General features: G+C 41.6%; 1 protein-coding gene across 1 annotated transcript; it reads left to right on the forward strand.

Annotated features, from left to right (window-relative positions):
* Positions 1-723: 723 nt before the first annotated feature.
* LOC126455881 (uncharacterized) lies at positions 724-11,861 on the forward strand. Its single transcript, XM_050091640.1, has 3 exons — positions 724-738; positions 3,821-4,615; positions 11,823-11,861. Exons 1-3 carry the CDS (start codon positions 724-726, stop codon positions 11,859-11,861), a joined length of 849 nt encoding a protein of 282 aa, XP_049947597.1.
* Positions 11,862-18,375: the final 6,514 nt, after the last annotated feature.

The raw sequence follows: 18,375 nt of genomic DNA on the forward strand, positions 1-18,375 counted from the left end.
TTTCTCAAATAATTATCACTTAATCTAGTGTTGTTGAAAATATGATGCATAATTTCCGTTGATACTGCAAGCAAATGAAAACAGTGGCTGATTGGCTCTTATAGAAAACTTTCTTGCAGTCCCTCTCATGTATTGGTTGTAAAACATATTACTGTGGTTTTATTTAATGGGATACACATTCAGAAATTGGGATAAATAGTTTGTGATAAGGTCTTCATGTTAGAAATATTTTCTTAGTGTTACTATAATTTTTATTGGTGTGATATGTATCATGCGGTTTAGAAATTTTGTTTCTCCCCTATTTGAAATTAGAAGAGATGAAGTTATTTTTACAGTTTTCCCATGTTTACGCATTTCCAGAAGAGAGAGAGAACTGATAATGATTCCTTTCTTTTAGGTGGCATGCCAATTTTAGGCAGGAGGATCGTTATAACTTTGATATGACAACACTTCGTCAGGGGAGGAGTACTGAATACAATTCAGAGCCAGCCTCAAAATTCTAGAACATTGTTCTCTAGATTGTGTGAGTGAGTTAGTTCCAGAGGAAATAAGAGTACCAAGAATTACTCTCATATGGTAAATTGAGGCCACAGCTGAATCATTTAACAGGTAGTACCACAGACACTAGTATGAAGAAAAGAGAATGGTTGGATAGTGGAGGGAAGTGAAGGAAAGCTGTTTGGCACGGTGGATAGCAGTGACACACAAAATATGAAGAACTCAATGGAGCAAGTACAGGTAATATCGGACACCTACTAAAACAATAGTGGAATAGCATACTATGCAGCTGTCAAACACGGAGTAGATTCTGTTAAATAATGTCTATGTAGTACAGGAGCTAACTATGGAATCAGTGTAGTACATGTGAAATACCATGCACACAATAAATAACAACCTAGAAAGAGTGCAGATTCCATTAGGTGAACTGGACAGGCAAATGACCATATTTGGGATATTGCAAGCGTTGGCTAATAGCCTGAACAATGCAAGAATGGAAGTAGTGAAACTGCAAGATGCAGTTTGGGAAACTGAGTTCTGCGCTGTTGCTTCCACAGCAATTCTTATCAGGATTAAGAGATTGCCCGGCAAAAAGAAATTTCCTGCAGAACTACGACGTGTGGCAGAATTAACAATGCAGCACTATTCTGCTAATAGCAACTGTCAGTCACTCCTGATAGAGCAAAACTACGCATATCAATCAGATTGCCAAAAGTGGGCATGAATACAAAATACCAAAGTTCTACAGTTCACCCATATCCAGTAAAGTGGTGGAACTAAAGGCAAGTGGATACAAGTAAGATTTCAAAGAGTGTTAATAATCTTGGAGCAGAAGGCAGTTTACGTTTGTTGTGTCTAGACAAGACAGCCTAGACACAATGAGAGGAAGCCGAAAGGCACGCGCAAAGCTAAAGCTGGATGGCGTGAGGTCTGAAACACGATACGTAATGAATGCTATAAAGAAAAGTACGTAGCTTCTGGAATACTTAACTTTAATCCATCCTTTTGGTACATCTGGAGATTGTGGCGATACAAGTGAGACTCTTTAGATACATGCAATGTTACTAATGGCGCCTTGCTAGGTCGTAGCCATTGACTTAGCTGAAGGCTATTCTAACAATCTGCTCGGCAAAGGAGCGAGGCTTCGTCAGTGTAGTCGCTAGCTACGTCGTCCGTACAACTGGGGCGAGTGCTAGTCCGTATCTCGAGACCTGCCTTGTGGTGGCGCTCGGTCTGCGATCACACAGTGGCGACACGTGGGTCCGACATGTACTAATGGACCGCGGCCAATTTAAAGCTACCACCTAGCAAGTGTGGTGTCTGGCGGTGACACCACAACGTTCTCATCTCACTTGATGAGTTTCGAGAATGTCTGAGTGAAAGCTTTACAATTTTTCCAGTCTGAAGAGTACAGACTAACGTACTGACACATGTTTTTAGGGTAAACGGAAGCACAGTGCGTTGTAGAGAAGTGTGGACTTAGGAGAACAATGGGTTTATTCAATCTCTCACCAAAGTCGTAATCATGAACTGTTAAGATTGGAAAACCCAAAGGCATAACAAAAACAGAATTAAGATACAATGGTATAGTGATAAAAGGTACGAACCGTGTTCCAGCAGGAGTGCAGTTTTGCCTTCCAGCTACCATCACTAGATTACAATCAACTTATCACACCCCGTATTATGTTGGCCGGAAATACCACTGAGTGTTACCAGCACAAACCCCACTTCAAGAAAGAACTCCTTGAACCCCCAGCCTATGATTCATTGGATGAACTTACAGCATCGCAGAGAGGACGAATTTCTGTGAAACAAATGTTCCACCATATCTAACAATACTGAGAGAAACAACGTTATCACATGAGTATAAGAATTAAAACTGCCAGTGTTGCCACTCTTCTGCTAGCAGTATGTGTAGGCCTACTCTACTTCTCCTGTAAATGTAAAACTCCACTCTTCCATAGTTACCAGTTTATATATAACTGTCGTGTGGCTTACTAATATAAATAAGGAACAAAAAGTGTAACATAAAACTATGGATTTGTTTTAGCATTATAAGGAGTCGACAGAGGCAACATAGAAAGAAGAAAGATATCTTAGGAACCAATTTTCATGGACATCTAAATAATGTGTGTACAGCACATCATTATCAACGAAAAATGTATGTAATGTGTAGAGACCGGATTATATGCATCATAAAAGCCTTAAAATATGCATGCAATTATGCACGAAAAATGCTTAATCATTTTTTGAATACTTTCTGGTACAGGTTAGGAAGAGGGGGGCCTTTCTGGGATTTTCTAAAAATTTGCAAAATGGGGACGAATACCGCGTTTCAAGAGCTATTCCTCCTTTGCTGTTGTTGTAGGCAACAAGCGGATGCGATGCGATGCGAGTCGAGCGAAACAGTCGATATGTACAGTACCAACTTTGCGATATATCGCACGCAGAAGGGCATGCTCAAAAACAACATATAAACATGAACTTTTGCACAGCATTAACTTTTAATTAATGCCATTGGACCAAAGCATCAGTTACAATTTACTTTACATTTTTCTGCTATTGTGAACATAAACAACCAAGTACTGTTCCAAATGTTCGGTAGTAAGATTGTGTCTTCGATCACTCAGAATAGTTTTTATAAACAGAAATGAACCGTTCTACATCAACTGTGGTAACTGGGCAGTATTTGAATTTGGGTGCTATATTGGCACTTACTGTCTCTGGTAAAAGTTCACCAGTTACATTAATAGAACTATCAATTTGGCACAAGGGTTCAAAGCCTGGGTTATTGTTTAAAATGCTTTCAAATTTTTAAGTTGTCCTGGGAATATCTCCTGCAATGAGCAGTCCACTAGAATAATTTTATTCATTAACTCAATAGATTCTTTCAACGCCAAACCTTGTGTTTCAGGCTTTTTAATAATTGCAAGGTATATGGGAAAAAAGAGTGCTATTCACGTCTGTTTTAATACGGGAATCATTAAAAGCTTCCTTGCACTACCAAAACCTCTGGACTATCAAAGTCGATTACTAACCCTCTAATGGCCTCGAAAAGTTCAGTGTAAAACACAGCTTTGACCCACGTACCCCAACAAGTTACCATGGTTCAGGATGTAAGGCCAGTATTACACTATCAAATTTCTTTGTCAAATTTCTTTGTCAAATTTCTTTGTCAAATTTCTTTGTCAAATTTCTTTGTCAAATTTCTTTGTCAAATTTCTTTGTCAAATTTCTTTGTCAAATTTCTTTGTCAAATTTCTTTGTCAAATTTCTTTGTCAAATTTCTTTGTCAAATTTCTTGGTCAAATTTCTTTGTCAGAAGACCACCACCTTTGTCAGAAGACCACCACCTTTGTCAGAAGACCACCACCTTTGTCAGAAGACCACCACCTTTGTCAGAAGACCACCACCTTTGTCAGAAGGCCACCACCTTTGTCAGAAGGCCACCACCTTTGTCAGAAGGCCACCACCTTTGTCAGAAGGCCACCACCTTTGTCAGAAGGCCACCACCTTTGTCAGAAGGCCACCACCTTTGTCAGAAGGCCACCACCTTTGTCAGAAGGCCACCACCTTTGTCAGAAGGCCACCACCTTTGTCAGAAGGCCACCACCTTTGTCAGAAGGCCACCACCTTTGTCAGAAGGCCACCACCTTTGTCAGAAGGCCACCACCTTTGTCAGAAGGCCACCACCTTTGTCAGAAGGCCACCACCTTTGTCAGAAGGCCACCACCTTTGTCAGAAGGCCACCACCTTTGTCAGAAGGCCACCACCTTTGTCAGAAGGCCACCACCTTTGTCAGAAGGCCACCACCTTTGTCAGAAGGCCACCACCTTTGTCAGAAGGCCACCACCTTTGTCAGAAGGCCACCACCTTTGTCAGAAGGCCACCACCTTTGTCAGAAGGCCACCACCTTTGTCAGAAGGCCACCACCTTTGTCAGAAGGCCACCACCTTTGTCAGAAGGCCACCACCTTTGTCAGAAGGCCACCACCTTTGTCAGAAGGCCACCACCTTTGTCAGAAGGCCACCACCTTTGTCAGAAGGCCACCACCTTTGTCAGAAGGCCACCACCTTTGTCAGAAGGCCACCACCTTTGTCAGAAGGCCACCACCTTTGTCAGAGATATTTGATGGTGTAATAGGAACTTTGTCAAATGTCGTCCAATTTTTGATCAAATCTAGGGTCTCGCTGTAGATTTGATCAAAGAAATCGCTTGTCTTCTGTTCACTGCAATGTGATATGCTACCACATGGAGCGCTAGCATCACTGCAGCGTTCTGTCGTCTGTAGTGTTTTTATACACATTGCCGGTAAATACAATTGGTGTGTGCCGAAAACTACAAAATTAATAGAGATCTATGAAGCTGATGAGGCGCTTTACAACGTGAGGCCCCCTGAATACAAAAATAGATTAAGAGAATTGGAGACCTGACCTAACCTAACCTAACATAACCCTCTCCTGTAGCAAGGAATCGGAGTGTTACAGTGAGCCTCTCTTCTGAAGATATAGCAGTTCTTAAGTGAATATTGTGCTTTGTGATATGAGGATACACTTCACTGAGCACATACAGAAATTTATGTTTATGCATTCTTAAGTAATTGATGTACGACTTGACGTCTTCCACTGTGAACTCACATAACAAGGTTCGTTGAATGATTTTATTGTATCGTCGTAAAACCTACGGCTTCACCCAGATTATATTAGCTTTTCGTTCCATAGATCCGTGCTGAGGAAATCCTCGTGGATGTGGAAAATGTCAGTTTTTTTAAGCTGAAATAACAATACTAATAGTATGAATAAATACAATACGTCATTTGTTTGCATTAAAAATTTCGTCAATGGAATAGGAGTTGGCCACTAGTAAGTCTTTCAGGCTCCTTTTAAACTGATCTTTATTTGTAACTAACTTTTTTATGTTTGCTGGCAAATTATTGAAAATGAGTGTTCCTGAGTAGTGGACCCCTTTTTGAACTAAAGTAAGTGCTTTTAAGTCCTTGTGCAGATCATTTTTATTCCTGGCATTGTATGTATGAACTGAGTTGTTTGTTGGAGAAAGATATATATTGTTTAGGACAAATTTCATTAAGGAGTAAATATACTGAGAGGCAGTAGTTAGTATACCCAGGCCTTTGAAGAGGTTTCTGCAGGACGTCCGTGAATTTACTCCACAAATAATACGTATTACACGCTTTTGGACTCTGAAAACTTTTGTTTGACTTGAAGATTTACCCAAAAATATTATATACCATATGACATTATGGAATGAAAGTCGGCAAAGTGTGCAAGCTTTCTCATTTTTATGTTGCTTATGTCTGCTAACAGTCAAATTGCAAATACAGATTTGTTAAGGCGTTTCTGCAGTTCTGTGGTGTGCTCCTCCCATCTGAATTTATTATCAAGTTGTAATCACAGGAATTTAAGACTGTCAACCTCGTATGTATGGTTCCTTTTTTTCCCCACTTCTTTTCCGCATGTGCACACAATGCAATTGCGGTACGTACAACTGCTGTGGTTAATAACAAGTTCTTGTCAGCCATCTTGAACTTTGACGAAAAATTTGATGACAGTGTAATACCCTTCTAGCACTACGTCAAAGATCTTTGTCAAATATATTTGACGGAATATTTGATCAAATCTTTGACAAAGAAATTTGATAGTGCAATACCGGCCTAAAGGCACATTTGGTAGTTTTTCTTTGTAGGTCTTGGTGCGAGCAGGGAACTTTAAAAACACTTTCTTTGTGGATGAAATCAGTTTATCTACATTCACACACGTGGAACGTACTACTTCAGCAAAGCGATGTACTCCATAAGCAAAGCGCGTCACATGAATCAAACTGGGATAAAATACTCAGAGCTTTTCCTGCTTTGATCATATAGGGAGCAGCATCTGAAATAAACACAAACACCCTTTCATTTGCAGAAGATTCCGGAAATACTTTTCTAATACCCACATTCTCAAATCTGGCGATCGTAGAATGATTTACTTTGTCAAGTTCTTTGCAGGCTGCTAAATAGGAAGAAGAAGGCTGTTTTAAAACAACAATTACATTTGCAATGTAATGCACACATGTGTTTGTAGCTTTGTCAACTGAAATCCAGATAATGCTGTCCTTGAGTTCATTGCGTATTTCTTCCAGAATATTTACGTATATTGTCGGTATGTAATTTTTACGCAGTGTTGATTCATCTGGTATATTTTGATTTAAGCCTTTGAGGATAGGTTTTCTAAGTTTGCGAAGAGGAATATTGCTTGCAGTGAAGGCTTCACATATATCTATTTTAAACAGACTTTTTTGGTTACCTTTTGACATATCCCTGCTACTGCAACTCGCTGTTTTCAGAAGTTGTCGTGGTCCTTTCCTCCGCGTTCCTGCGATATGAAGACTTGTCTTGACAAGCTGGTGTATTTGAAACTTTTTTGTATGAAACTTTTTTCTCGCAAACTCGACCATATAAACCAATTCCGCTATACGTAGATATTCCAGGATCGTCAGCTATCCTCGAAACGACGTATCTTTTTCGGACGGTAAGGCGCACAACACGTTACACACTACACGTCGTTAACACGTTCTACTGTGTACAAGTAAATAGAAAGCTAAACTGAAACAATGGAGGTGCGACTAAAAGCTTGCGTAGTTTAATTGTTGCCGACGGTAAGGTATGACAACGGAGGACTGGAGGGGAGGGCGCAGGGGTGTGTCTGCTCTTCTGTAATAATTTCGCTAGGCAGTGGTTCAGCGATTGCACTCAGTTCTAGGTCGCGTTCAATCTGAGACACATCAAAACTAGATCGAGCTAGAGACCGCGGGATAAATTTTTAAGATCATGTAAACATAGGGTGAAAATATACATCGTCACTAGTTTTTAGTTAAAATATGCGATAACCGGTGAAAAGCAGCCAAATATGCAAATGCGTCTAGTAACGCAATTGTCTAGTAACGCAATTGTCTAGTAACGCAATTGTCTAGTAACGCAATTGTCTAGTAACGCAATTGTCTAGTAACGCAATTGTCTAGTAACGCAATTGTTTCAGAACAAACCTGAAAAAAATTAGAGGTGAATTTTCTGAAGAAAGGAATAATGGGTAATGTAAAACTTTCGAAGTTTTTTTTTTTCTGCTGACAAGTGCAGAGTAGAGCCAACACTGGCCCTAGCATGGTATCACAATGAGAATGTAGCCAGGACTGAAAGCCAGAATGTAGCAAATAGCAAGGCACACAACAGGGGCATTGCCACACAACACTCTAAGCTGAGAGCACTAAGTGCAACCGCAGAAGAATGACCACATCGTAATGTCATTCTGACAGCACTGAAAGGTGCCATAACACACAAATCTGATGCAAGAACGATTTTGAGCCTGGTGACAGAAAGTGACAAGCTGAAGAACTGAAAGCCACAATTGAGACACCACAGAAAGGTGTAAAGTGCTGATGAACTTACAAAACTGGGCCAAGTTCGGTCATCGTCACAGATTACTAACGTTATCAGCATCAGCCAGCCCGCATAAATACTGGGACTTGCAAAGAATATATTCGGTTATGTTCAGTTGTCAGCAGTCTGCCATGGGTTGGTGTGACAGTCTTGTGAGTTACAGTGGATCCACACCAAAGCTGTTCCATAATGTGCTGCCAAACATTCGCGTTGACACTTCAACTGAGACAGCTGCTGCACTATACTGTCGTGGAATGCTACCACTGATGTTAAGATCTGAGTGTCGTCAACCAGCATCCCACTGGATCAATCGAAGGTGACCTGCTAGCTGCCGGCCGTGGTGGTCTCGCGGTTCTAGGCGCACAGTCCGGAACCGCGCGACTGCTACGGTCGCAGGTTCGAATCCTGCCTCAGGCATGGATGTGTGTGATGTCCTTAGGTTAGTTAGGTTTAAGTAGTTCTAAGTTCTAGGGGACTGATGACCACAGCTGTTAAGTCCCATAGTGCTCAGAGCCATTTGAACCTGCTAGCTGCGACCAAGTGAGGTGCTGCAGTGTTCAGCACACTGGACTCACATTTGGGGGATGACGCATCGAACCCATGTTTGGCCAACCAGATTTAGGTTTTCCGTGACTGCCCTAAATTGCTCCAAGCAAATGCCACGATAGTTCTCGTAAAAGGGCACAGCCGATTTCCTTCCCCATGACACAATCAGAGCTTGTGCTCTTTCTCTAATGACCTCGATGTTGACGGGTCATTAAACCCCATCTTCCTTCCTTCTCTCTAGCTGTCGGGCATGCACAATATCAGTGTGGTGTATTTGTGTTTACCCTAGCTCTACCTGTGAGCGACTACCAGAGTCTTGGACACCTCTTGTTGGGAAGCTAGGGCATACTTTTGCATGGTTACCATCATCCCTTGCGGAGCTGTGGGCTACTGACCTGGATGAAAACTCTGATATCTCTGAGAACATATTGGTACAGTAACTCTCACCACTGCGGGCGTTCTGGCTGAGCAGACAATGTCTGCAGACCTCTGGGTTGGCATCCTGCATGACAGTGCCCCTGCTGAAGGTGTGGCCTCTGGCCTCAGACTGTAATATAGGCGCCACTGAGCTGGCAGAGTCAGCAACTCCTGGCCATGTGTGCTGCTGCCACATGAATCTAAAAATAAACATATTTACAGCCAATATTGTATCACAGGCGCCCTCGGGTGTTTCAGTGGACTCCGCTAACACATTCAGAGTTAAGCATCCTGTGCCTTTAGAGACCACAGATTCCTGGGTCCCTTCAGAACTTAGTATTTCTCTGAAGTTTATGGTTACGTTTGGGTGTGTGGTGTGGTCGATAGAAGTACCTCACTCTTAGATACTGAGTCTCGCCCAAACAATCTCACATGCAATTGACTTTCTCTCGGTGGAACTGAGTCTGCCCACTGCAATAGATACATGACCTTCACTTCCCATTAGCCTATCCTCTCCATCTACACACAAATTTCCCCCAAAAATCTCAATATCTGTTTTCTGAATATATTAGTAGCACGTAAGCTAAGTGGCAAACAGCAGCGTTCATTGCAAAGATGTCTGGGAAGTAGTAACATGCTGTAAATAGGACTCAGTACTTACGGATGCAGGTAAACATTTCCTTTGCAGTATACCATTACAATCAAGTAAGTAGTAAGCCAGCAGCAAGAGCAGCTGTACAGCCTGAGATGGTGCCAGCATTTTTAAGAGCAGCAGCTCTCTTTCTGATTTACCAAATTCAATTGAAATGGCAGAAGAGTGATAAGCAGTAGTGATAAGATTGTTTCCTATACAGTTAAAAATTAAAGTTACCTAATCTGTCGTTAACGTGTAATTTGACTCAGTCCACATCCTTAATAGTTCCCCTTGTTGACAGGGTCAACAGAACATGATGAACGTATCAGAACATGTACAATCTTTTTTCACTGATATATTACTTCAAGTGCTTAAAAAATATTGCAGAATCATTAGCGCACGACTCTAAATTGCGATTCGGTGGAACTGCACCATGATAGGTCTGTAAGTTCCGCTTAATTTTGCCACCAGTTACAGTGCAGCTATTAGCAAAGATCCTTTCAAAGTATTTTTGAAGCAGCCCTATTATAATAAGAATCATTTGATGTAAAATGTAACTTTAATAAAACTAATCTTCATCTACATCCATACTCCGCAAGCCACATGACGGTGTGTGGCGGAGGGTACCTTGAGTACCTCTATCGGTTCTCCCTTCTATTCCAGTCTCGTATTGTTCGTAGAAAGGATTGTCGGTATGCTTCTGTATGGGCTCTAATCTCTCTGGGATTATACATTGACATGTTGTACCTGAACGAATAATGCCTGACCTAAAAATGTTAAGCACATAGAAAACACCGTCGGATGTAGATTTAACTTCATACGTGCACATACTGTCAGTGGGTACGTAAATAGTTACAACTTCCATTCTCTGTGACAGGTAGAGCATTTTATTGTTAGTCTTTAGCGTTGTTACCAGGTCTGGTACGACACATAAGGGGACACGATCAGCATGAGATGTTGAGTGGTCACTGAAGGACACGTGGATGCCGTGTGCTCATGTGAGACTCCGTTATCAGCATCTGATAGTGTTGGAAAGGTCTCATTGTGGGTCTTAATTTGGTCGGCTGGTCAAAGTGTAGTTTAACTTCTCTCCCCATTAAGTCCAGAAATTAATTTCTCAAAATAGAGCATAAATGATCGTTGCACAGGTTTTACTGATTTCCCAGAATACAAAGTTGACTACGAGTTAAGACACATAAAATAATATCCCGAGCCACAGACAAGGGAAAAGTTAAAATAACGAAAGAATCAAACGTACGGTTCCCATTCACGAAATTATAGTTTTCTATAAATGAGCTTCATAGGTACATTTCAGGATACATTATCCTCTTGCTCGAGATGAAATATCATAGTTAACCAAATCAAATCAAGTCAAGTTAAATTACGTATTCAAAATGCCACCTTCCAACAATACCGCTAATTACAGTTCCGCTGCGATCATACTCTCCGCAATTGCTAAATCAGAAGCAGCACACGTAATGTTTCACATTATATCCAGAGTTTTTGTATCATGAGGCAGAGATTCTCTCTTTCTTTCGTAACGAGTCTTTGTTCCATATACAGTAGATCACTTGCGCAGTTACACACAAACATTTGCGCTTAAGGAGACAAAGTAACAGGAAAAGGGTGATACTACAAATACCCCTCGTGGTAGCAACAAACTTCAAATGCCAATTAAATTTGATCGCTACCAATTAAAAAGGGATTGTCTCAAAATTATAAATTTATTGAGAATGAATAACTATTAAGCATATTCTTTTGCAAACAGGCCAAAATTTGGTACCTTAACTATTTTCAAAGAATTTTTATACATGCTCTTTCGGATAGTATGGGTTGGTACAAGGTTGCTGACTTCTACGTGTGGAGAGGTTCAAATGGCTCTGAGCACTATGGGACTTAATATCTGAGGTCATCATTCCCCATAGTCGTAGAACTACTTAAACCTAACTAACCTAAGGACATCACACACATCCATGCCCGAGGCAGGATTCGAACCTGCGACCGTAGCGGTCGCGTGGTTCCAGACTGTAGTGTCTAGAGCCGCCCGGCCAGCGTGTGGAGAGGCTTATATCTAGTTCTACCACACAACCGTGAAAGATCACAATGAACCTCTACCTATTTGCGATATATAAGCAACATGGGTATTAAAATTTTGAAAATTACACACAGAAAACTAAAATAGCATGTACTAATTGCCTTGGATATTTTAAAATCTTAACTAATTTCGTTTGATAAAGAATTTGAATGTTCAGATTATTGGTATGGCATAAACTACAGTTTGTGTGTTTACAGTTCAGTGAACAAATACAAAATAACAATCTTTTGGCTTGAATAGACGAAGTTGACGAATGTTGATGGAGCTGGATGGAGTTAGTCGGCAGATGGATGGCTGGATGCTGACTGGAATTATTGGAGTGTGATGTAGGGCGATTCTTGCGGGAACCTGGAACCAGGTTGTAGGAAAGTAGGATGATATCGAACCTCAGGTCACCAGATAGGACGAACAGGACATGAAATAACTTCAGACATTGATCAGTCGGACATTTTACCTTAGACACTGCTAAAGAACGAGTTAGTAGCGTATTTCTCCCTCGGATTCTTCACGAATTTAGTAGATTCGGAAGAGGTATGATCCACTGCTGTGTACTCTTCATACAATCGATTTTACCTATTTTTAAATAAGTCTTTCCAAAGTAAATCACTGCTCATGATCGTTTCATTACATTCGGGTGTTCTTGTACTATATTAAGTAGGCAGATCATCCAATACTTTCTCTAACTTATACCACGTAACTCGACATATACGAATTTTTCGTGTGAGCCGATATTTAAGAAAGATCATCCTTCGTTTTAGGAATCCTTCTCTCTGTGAGTCGATATCCCATATCATCCTTCATAGTAAGACAAGACAATTTTTCGTTTATCCAAAGTGAATATTTCACTAGGGAAATGTTTTCAACGAAGACTATAAATCATCTTGCCTTCGCACCACTTCTATTCTTTCGTCACACATTTCTCTCTCGAACTCCTATGCCTTCTTAATTTCTTTCCAAACCACGTCCGAATCTGGATTCACTTTAGAACAGATAGATAAATTAATTCTTCTTACATTCATGATTATTTGAAATCAAATTATGCAAACATATATAAAGGATTTCATCTTCCTGAAAGCAAAATTCATCAAACCAATCGCAATCTACATCTTATATACCAACCAACTTGCAACTACACTAAGTGGCAAGAATGTAGCAAACTTTAACTGTTCATTATCGATGATTTCTGCAAGTCCCTAAAATTTCAACCTCATTGTAAGTCAGAATACCTCCTTCAGGTAAGTTCAGACAATTCAGGTACATTTCCTCCCACGCGAAAGACTAACTTATGATGCATGAACCTGAGTGGATAAAGCACATGAAAACATTCTATGATCATAAAAATAAAGAATTAACTTGGTCATCAATAAAAAGAAGTAATTCGTTAACTAGATAAACACTATCATTACTTCTCTAAAGTGCATGCAGTGCACTTACTTATTAGTAACTCTGATCTCACTATGAGTGCGTCAAAGTCAACACCAAACACAATTACTTTATATTTAATCACTCCTCATTACCTAATTCCTAATCACTATGAGCTGAATCATCATAGCCCTTTTCACACAGTTAACCACTTCACATGATATTTCTTAATATCCTGAAGGGGATACAGTCCTCTGATACTTCAACTTTCTGGATACGCCATTAAATACGCATTAGTGTTTCGAACCTTCACAATTATGAACGGTCCAGTGTACAATAACTGCCACTTCTTGTTCTTTTTGGAAGATAATGAGGATTGTGGATGTGTTCGCGGCAACACTTTTTCACTGATGCTGAATGTTTGCATCAGTTTGAGTTCGAAGTCGTAATCCTTTTTTCTGATCTTGGCCATCTCGGTGAGATTAACCAGAGCTTGTCTAATTTTCCCTTCCCGAGGTATTTCAGTATCTTCTGTCTTCGGAGATTTATCTACCAATCCATTTCTTTCCTTTTTTCTAAACATCAATTCAGCAGGCATGAATTTGGTTGAGACGCAAAGCAAGTTATTCATAATTGCCTCAAATTCCGCCGACCGAAGTGGCCGTGCGGTTAAAGGCGCTGCAGTCTGGAACCGCAAGACCGCTACGGTCGCAGGTTCGAATCCTGCCTCGGGCATGGATGTTTGTGATGTCCTTAGGTTAGTTAGGTTTAACTAGTTCTAAGTTCTAGGGGACTAATGACCTCAGCAGTTGAGTCCCATAGTGCTCAGAGCCATTTGAACCATTTTTGAAGCTCAAATTCCTTACGACTGCAGAGAACCCGATAGAAGCTGTGACAGTATGTCCTATGTGGTATAACATTAAGGTGACAACACACATCCTTTGATAATTCTGGGTTTTTCTTCAGAACATCCGAATGAGATAATAGGAGGCTTGATAACTGCTGCTGCTGTTCCTCAGTGAGGTGAATAGGTTCATTTAATTTCTCATATGTATATACACACCTGAATAATTGGGACAGTAATTTTATTCCTAGTTATAAGAGGGCTATGCCGAAAGTTTTTAACAGAACGTGTGAAAAAAAATTTATTTGCAAAAAAAATTTACTTTTCAAAATACTCTCCATTAGCATGTATACATTTTTCCATTCTCTGAAACCACTTAGAAAATGTCAGTCCACGCTTCTTTTGGGATGTCACTTAGTGCACTCTCGTACGCTACAATGGCCTCTTCATCTGATGAAAACCACTGCCCTCGAATTTTTTCCTTAGTCTTAGGGAACAGAAAGATGTCACAGGGGGCCAGGTCAGGTGAATAGGGGGGATGGGGTAACATTCACACTTTTTCCTTCTCCAGAAAGTCCATTGTTCTGGCAGCCCTGTGCGTAGATGCATTGTCGTGATGCAGCAGAAGGTGCCCACTCTTGGACTTTGGATGCTGCGACATCCATGTGGCGATGACTTTTGGAAGACAGTTGTCACGTACCATTCAGCATTGACTGTACGACGTGTGTCCAAGGTCACAGAGGTGAGATGCCCGATCTTTGTGAAAATGTTGCCACCATCTTTTTTCCAGAGCTCCGACTTCGTCGAACTTTTGTGGGTGGTTCCTCCCCTGGAAAGTACCACACAGAAGACTGTCTCTTCATTTCAGGGTCATAATGATACACTCACGTTTCATCACCTGTGACGATATTGTAGGTCTCTTGGGACTCCCCTCCATTGAATTTTTCGAGCCTGAAACGACACCAGTCCATTCTCGCGTCCTTTTGGCTTTGTCAGGGAACGTGGCACCCAACGGGCACATCTCTTAGTAAGGCCTAAGTGGCTATGAACGATGGTCCGTGCTGTTGTTGATCCAATATTTAGGGTCCCTTCAATGTCGCAAAATGTAAGATGTGTATCTTCTTTGATCATTTTCCTCACAGCATCATTGTTTTCAGGAGTCACAGCTGTTGTTGGACGACCGGGACGAGGTTCATCTTCAATTGACTGCCGACCCCTCGAAAACTCGCGAAACCAATTTCCAACTGTGGCCCTAGAAGGGGAAGCTTCATCAAAAACACACAGTAAAGAAGAATGGCATTCTTCGGCACTTAAACCCTTTTTATAATCGTAAAAAATCATGGCGGGGAAAGCTGCGGCACGACAGCTTCATCCTGCACCGTCTCTGACTCAGCACTGCCTGTGTTTCCTTACCGCGCTGTTGGGGGATCACTGCTAGCCAGGGGCTGCGCGCACGCGTCCCAAGGTTGAAAAACATCGCTCTTTCGAATGAAAACAACCTCATTGTCCTCTACCATATGGTTTACGGGCTGCTAAAAACTTTCGGCATAGCCCTCGTAGCAACTGCGTTTATAGATTACTTGATCTGGAAATGCAGATACTTTCATTGTGTTCTGGGAAAACGTTTTTCGGCGTTTATTATTTGTGACAGTCAAGCTTAAGCAGGCCGTACAGCTGTACCGCTCATGTACTCCTCCTTTCCGTATTACCTCCACTAAAGCACCATCAACACAAAATTTCGCTTTCCCCATTGAGAAGTCGATGCTTCCGTCCCTCTCTCGTATGCTAGTAATGAGAAGGATACAATCCACAGTCAGTTTTCCAACAGTCAGGCACGCGCGTGTAATTGGTGCATTTCACAATTTCAGATGTATCTGCATCCTAATACTTGGGGGAACTTGTGCTTAAGGTTCCTCTAATTCTCCAGTTCTCCACTGGTGAAACTGGTAGTTTTGCTTTTTGCTGTAGCTTTTTGGAACAAAGCACTCGATATCACATTTGCTGAAGCTCCCGTGTCTAATGTTAGTGCCTGGAACTTCTTCAATTGTAGGAGGCGTTTTTTTAAAGTAAGTACCGTTTTGAAATAGAAAAAAGACGTGCTAAGATCTCAATAATTTTATTTTTACATGAAAGCCTGTACCTTACTCTACTTTTCTACGTAATTTTCGTCAATATTGAGGCACTTGCCATAATGTTGTACCAGTTTTTGAATACCCTCCTCATAGAAGTCTGCCGCCTGACTTGTTAACCACTGAATCACCACTGTTTTGACTTCGTCATCGTCTTGAAGATGCTGACTGCCCAGGTGTTTCTTCAAGTGCAGGAACAGATGGTAGTCACTGGGCGCAAGATCGGGGCTGTACGGAGAATGATCTAAGAGTTTCCCATCGAAAAGATGTGATGAGATCTTTGGTCTGATTCGCCACATGCGGACGGGCATTGTCTTGCAGTAAAACGATGCCCTTGCTCAACTTGCCATGTCTTTTGTTCAGAATTGAACGGCGCAGATTGTGCAATGTGTTACAGTAAGCTGCTGCATTGATTGTCTCATTACGAGGCAGAAATTCCACAAGCAATACTCCTTTTCTGTCCCAAAAAACCGTGCACATGTATTCCGGGCAGAAATTGTTTGCTTAAACTTCACTTTTCTGGGTGAATCTGAATGCTGCCATTCCATGGATTGTTGCTTTGATTCTGGTGTGACGTAGGCCACCCATGTTTCATCACTCGCAACAATTTGGCTTAAGAAATCATCACCGTCATTGTGGTACCGCTGAAGGAAAGTCAATGCACTGGCTAAATGTTTGGTTTTGTGCGCATCTATCAACATTTTCGGTACCCAACGGGCGCACAGTTTTCGGTAATTCAAGTGCTCGGTCACAATGCCATACAAAGCACTACGAGAAACATTAGAAAAGTCATCCCACAAGGAGGAAATCGTAAAGAGTCTGTTTTCTCTCACCTTATTGTCCACTTCCTGCACCAAACTTTCATTAACCGCCGAAGGACGCCCACTCAGTTGTTCATCACGCACATTTGTGCGGCCATCTTTAAATGGTCTCACCCACTTTCTTACCATTCCATCACTCATAAAGTTTTCTCCGTAAACCGCACAGATCTCGCAATGAATATCGATCACTTTTAGGCCTTTAGCATTAAGAAATCGTAAAACAGCCCGTACTTCAGTCGGCGGGACTCACGATTATCGGAGGCATCTTTAACACTCAGCACACAACGTAAACAAGGAAGAATCAGACTGTAATGGCGTCAGCGCGTAGACAACAGATGTAGGTACCCAGTGCGCATGCGCTGAACGCCGACCGCAGCGCTGCGGCCGCTGTGTGAAACGGTACTTACTTAAAAAACACGCCTCGTAGTAAGGGTTTCCGACAATGGCACGAAAGGATAAACCTTGTCACACTGATAAATATCCTCACACAAGTCCTCCGGCAGTTCCTTTGCATCGTTATACCGTAGCATCTGCAACAGCTGGTCGTACCCCTATTCGAATCCCTGACCGCGTCTCTGGGGCTTGTGGCGGTCACGATTAGTTTTTTGGACGCGCATCACTGCCCCTATTGGCGCTGTCTGTTACCTCTGTAATTATGGGCGCCTGCATGTGCCAGTCTCCTGGCATAAACGGCGGCTGATTCTGTTGTTGCTGTTGAGGCAAGTTTTTGTTCCAAAACTGACTAGTTGATGGTTGCTGGTTATTAGGTTGGACTGGATTGTAACTCTGGTCACCTCTCTTAAATTTGTTTCTGGCCGGTCGGAAGCCACTAGCATTTCCATTTTTGTTCTTCCAACTATTGTTTGGGTTACCATTTGGTACATTGCTTGGATGTGCTTTATCCATGTGGTTGGTACTTTGTGCATTATTACCATTTCCAAGGCCACTTGTGAGTGATAATTATAAAATTTATTCAATCGTGACATGGACTTCATGTCTTCTTGAATCAAGTGGATCGAATCTAACGCAGAAAAAAATTCCTCCATATTTTCTCCTGACGCATTAAGAAGCTGATTTCTGACACTCACCTGTAATTTAGCTTTTAATATTCTATACATATTCAGTTGTGGTAACAGGTCGTCCAAGTAACGACTTTTCTTGCGATACTTTTCGAAGTACTTTCTTAACTCCCCTTGCTTGAATGAGAATTGTTCAGGATTAAATACTTCCTGATGCAACCTTTGTTGAATTCCGTGCGACCAGTATTTTGCCGACAAGATTCGCATGCGTCTGTTGCCCATAGTGCACCTTCTCCTTGGATATAGCCTGACACATAGCTTACCTTCTGTGTACCAGTCCAGTTCCTTGGCAAAGCTTCCGAAAAGCTTCGCACGAACACTACGGGATTTACCGTCCCCTCATCGAAATTAAATATCTGAAACTGCCGATACTCGAGCATTTTTACTTCGATATTAGCTGTAGAATACAGGTACTCGCCCATAGTGGCTTCTTTTGGACTACACTCCTGGAAATGGAAAAAAGAACACATTGACACCGGTGTGTCAGACCCACCATACTTGCTCCGGACACTGCG

This window comes from Schistocerca serialis, chromosome 2, assembly GCF_023864345.2.
Source record: "Schistocerca serialis cubense isolate TAMUIC-IGC-003099 chromosome 2, iqSchSeri2.2, whole genome shotgun sequence".
NCBI classification, from domain to species: Eukaryota; Metazoa; Arthropoda; class Insecta; order Orthoptera; family Acrididae; genus Schistocerca; species Schistocerca serialis.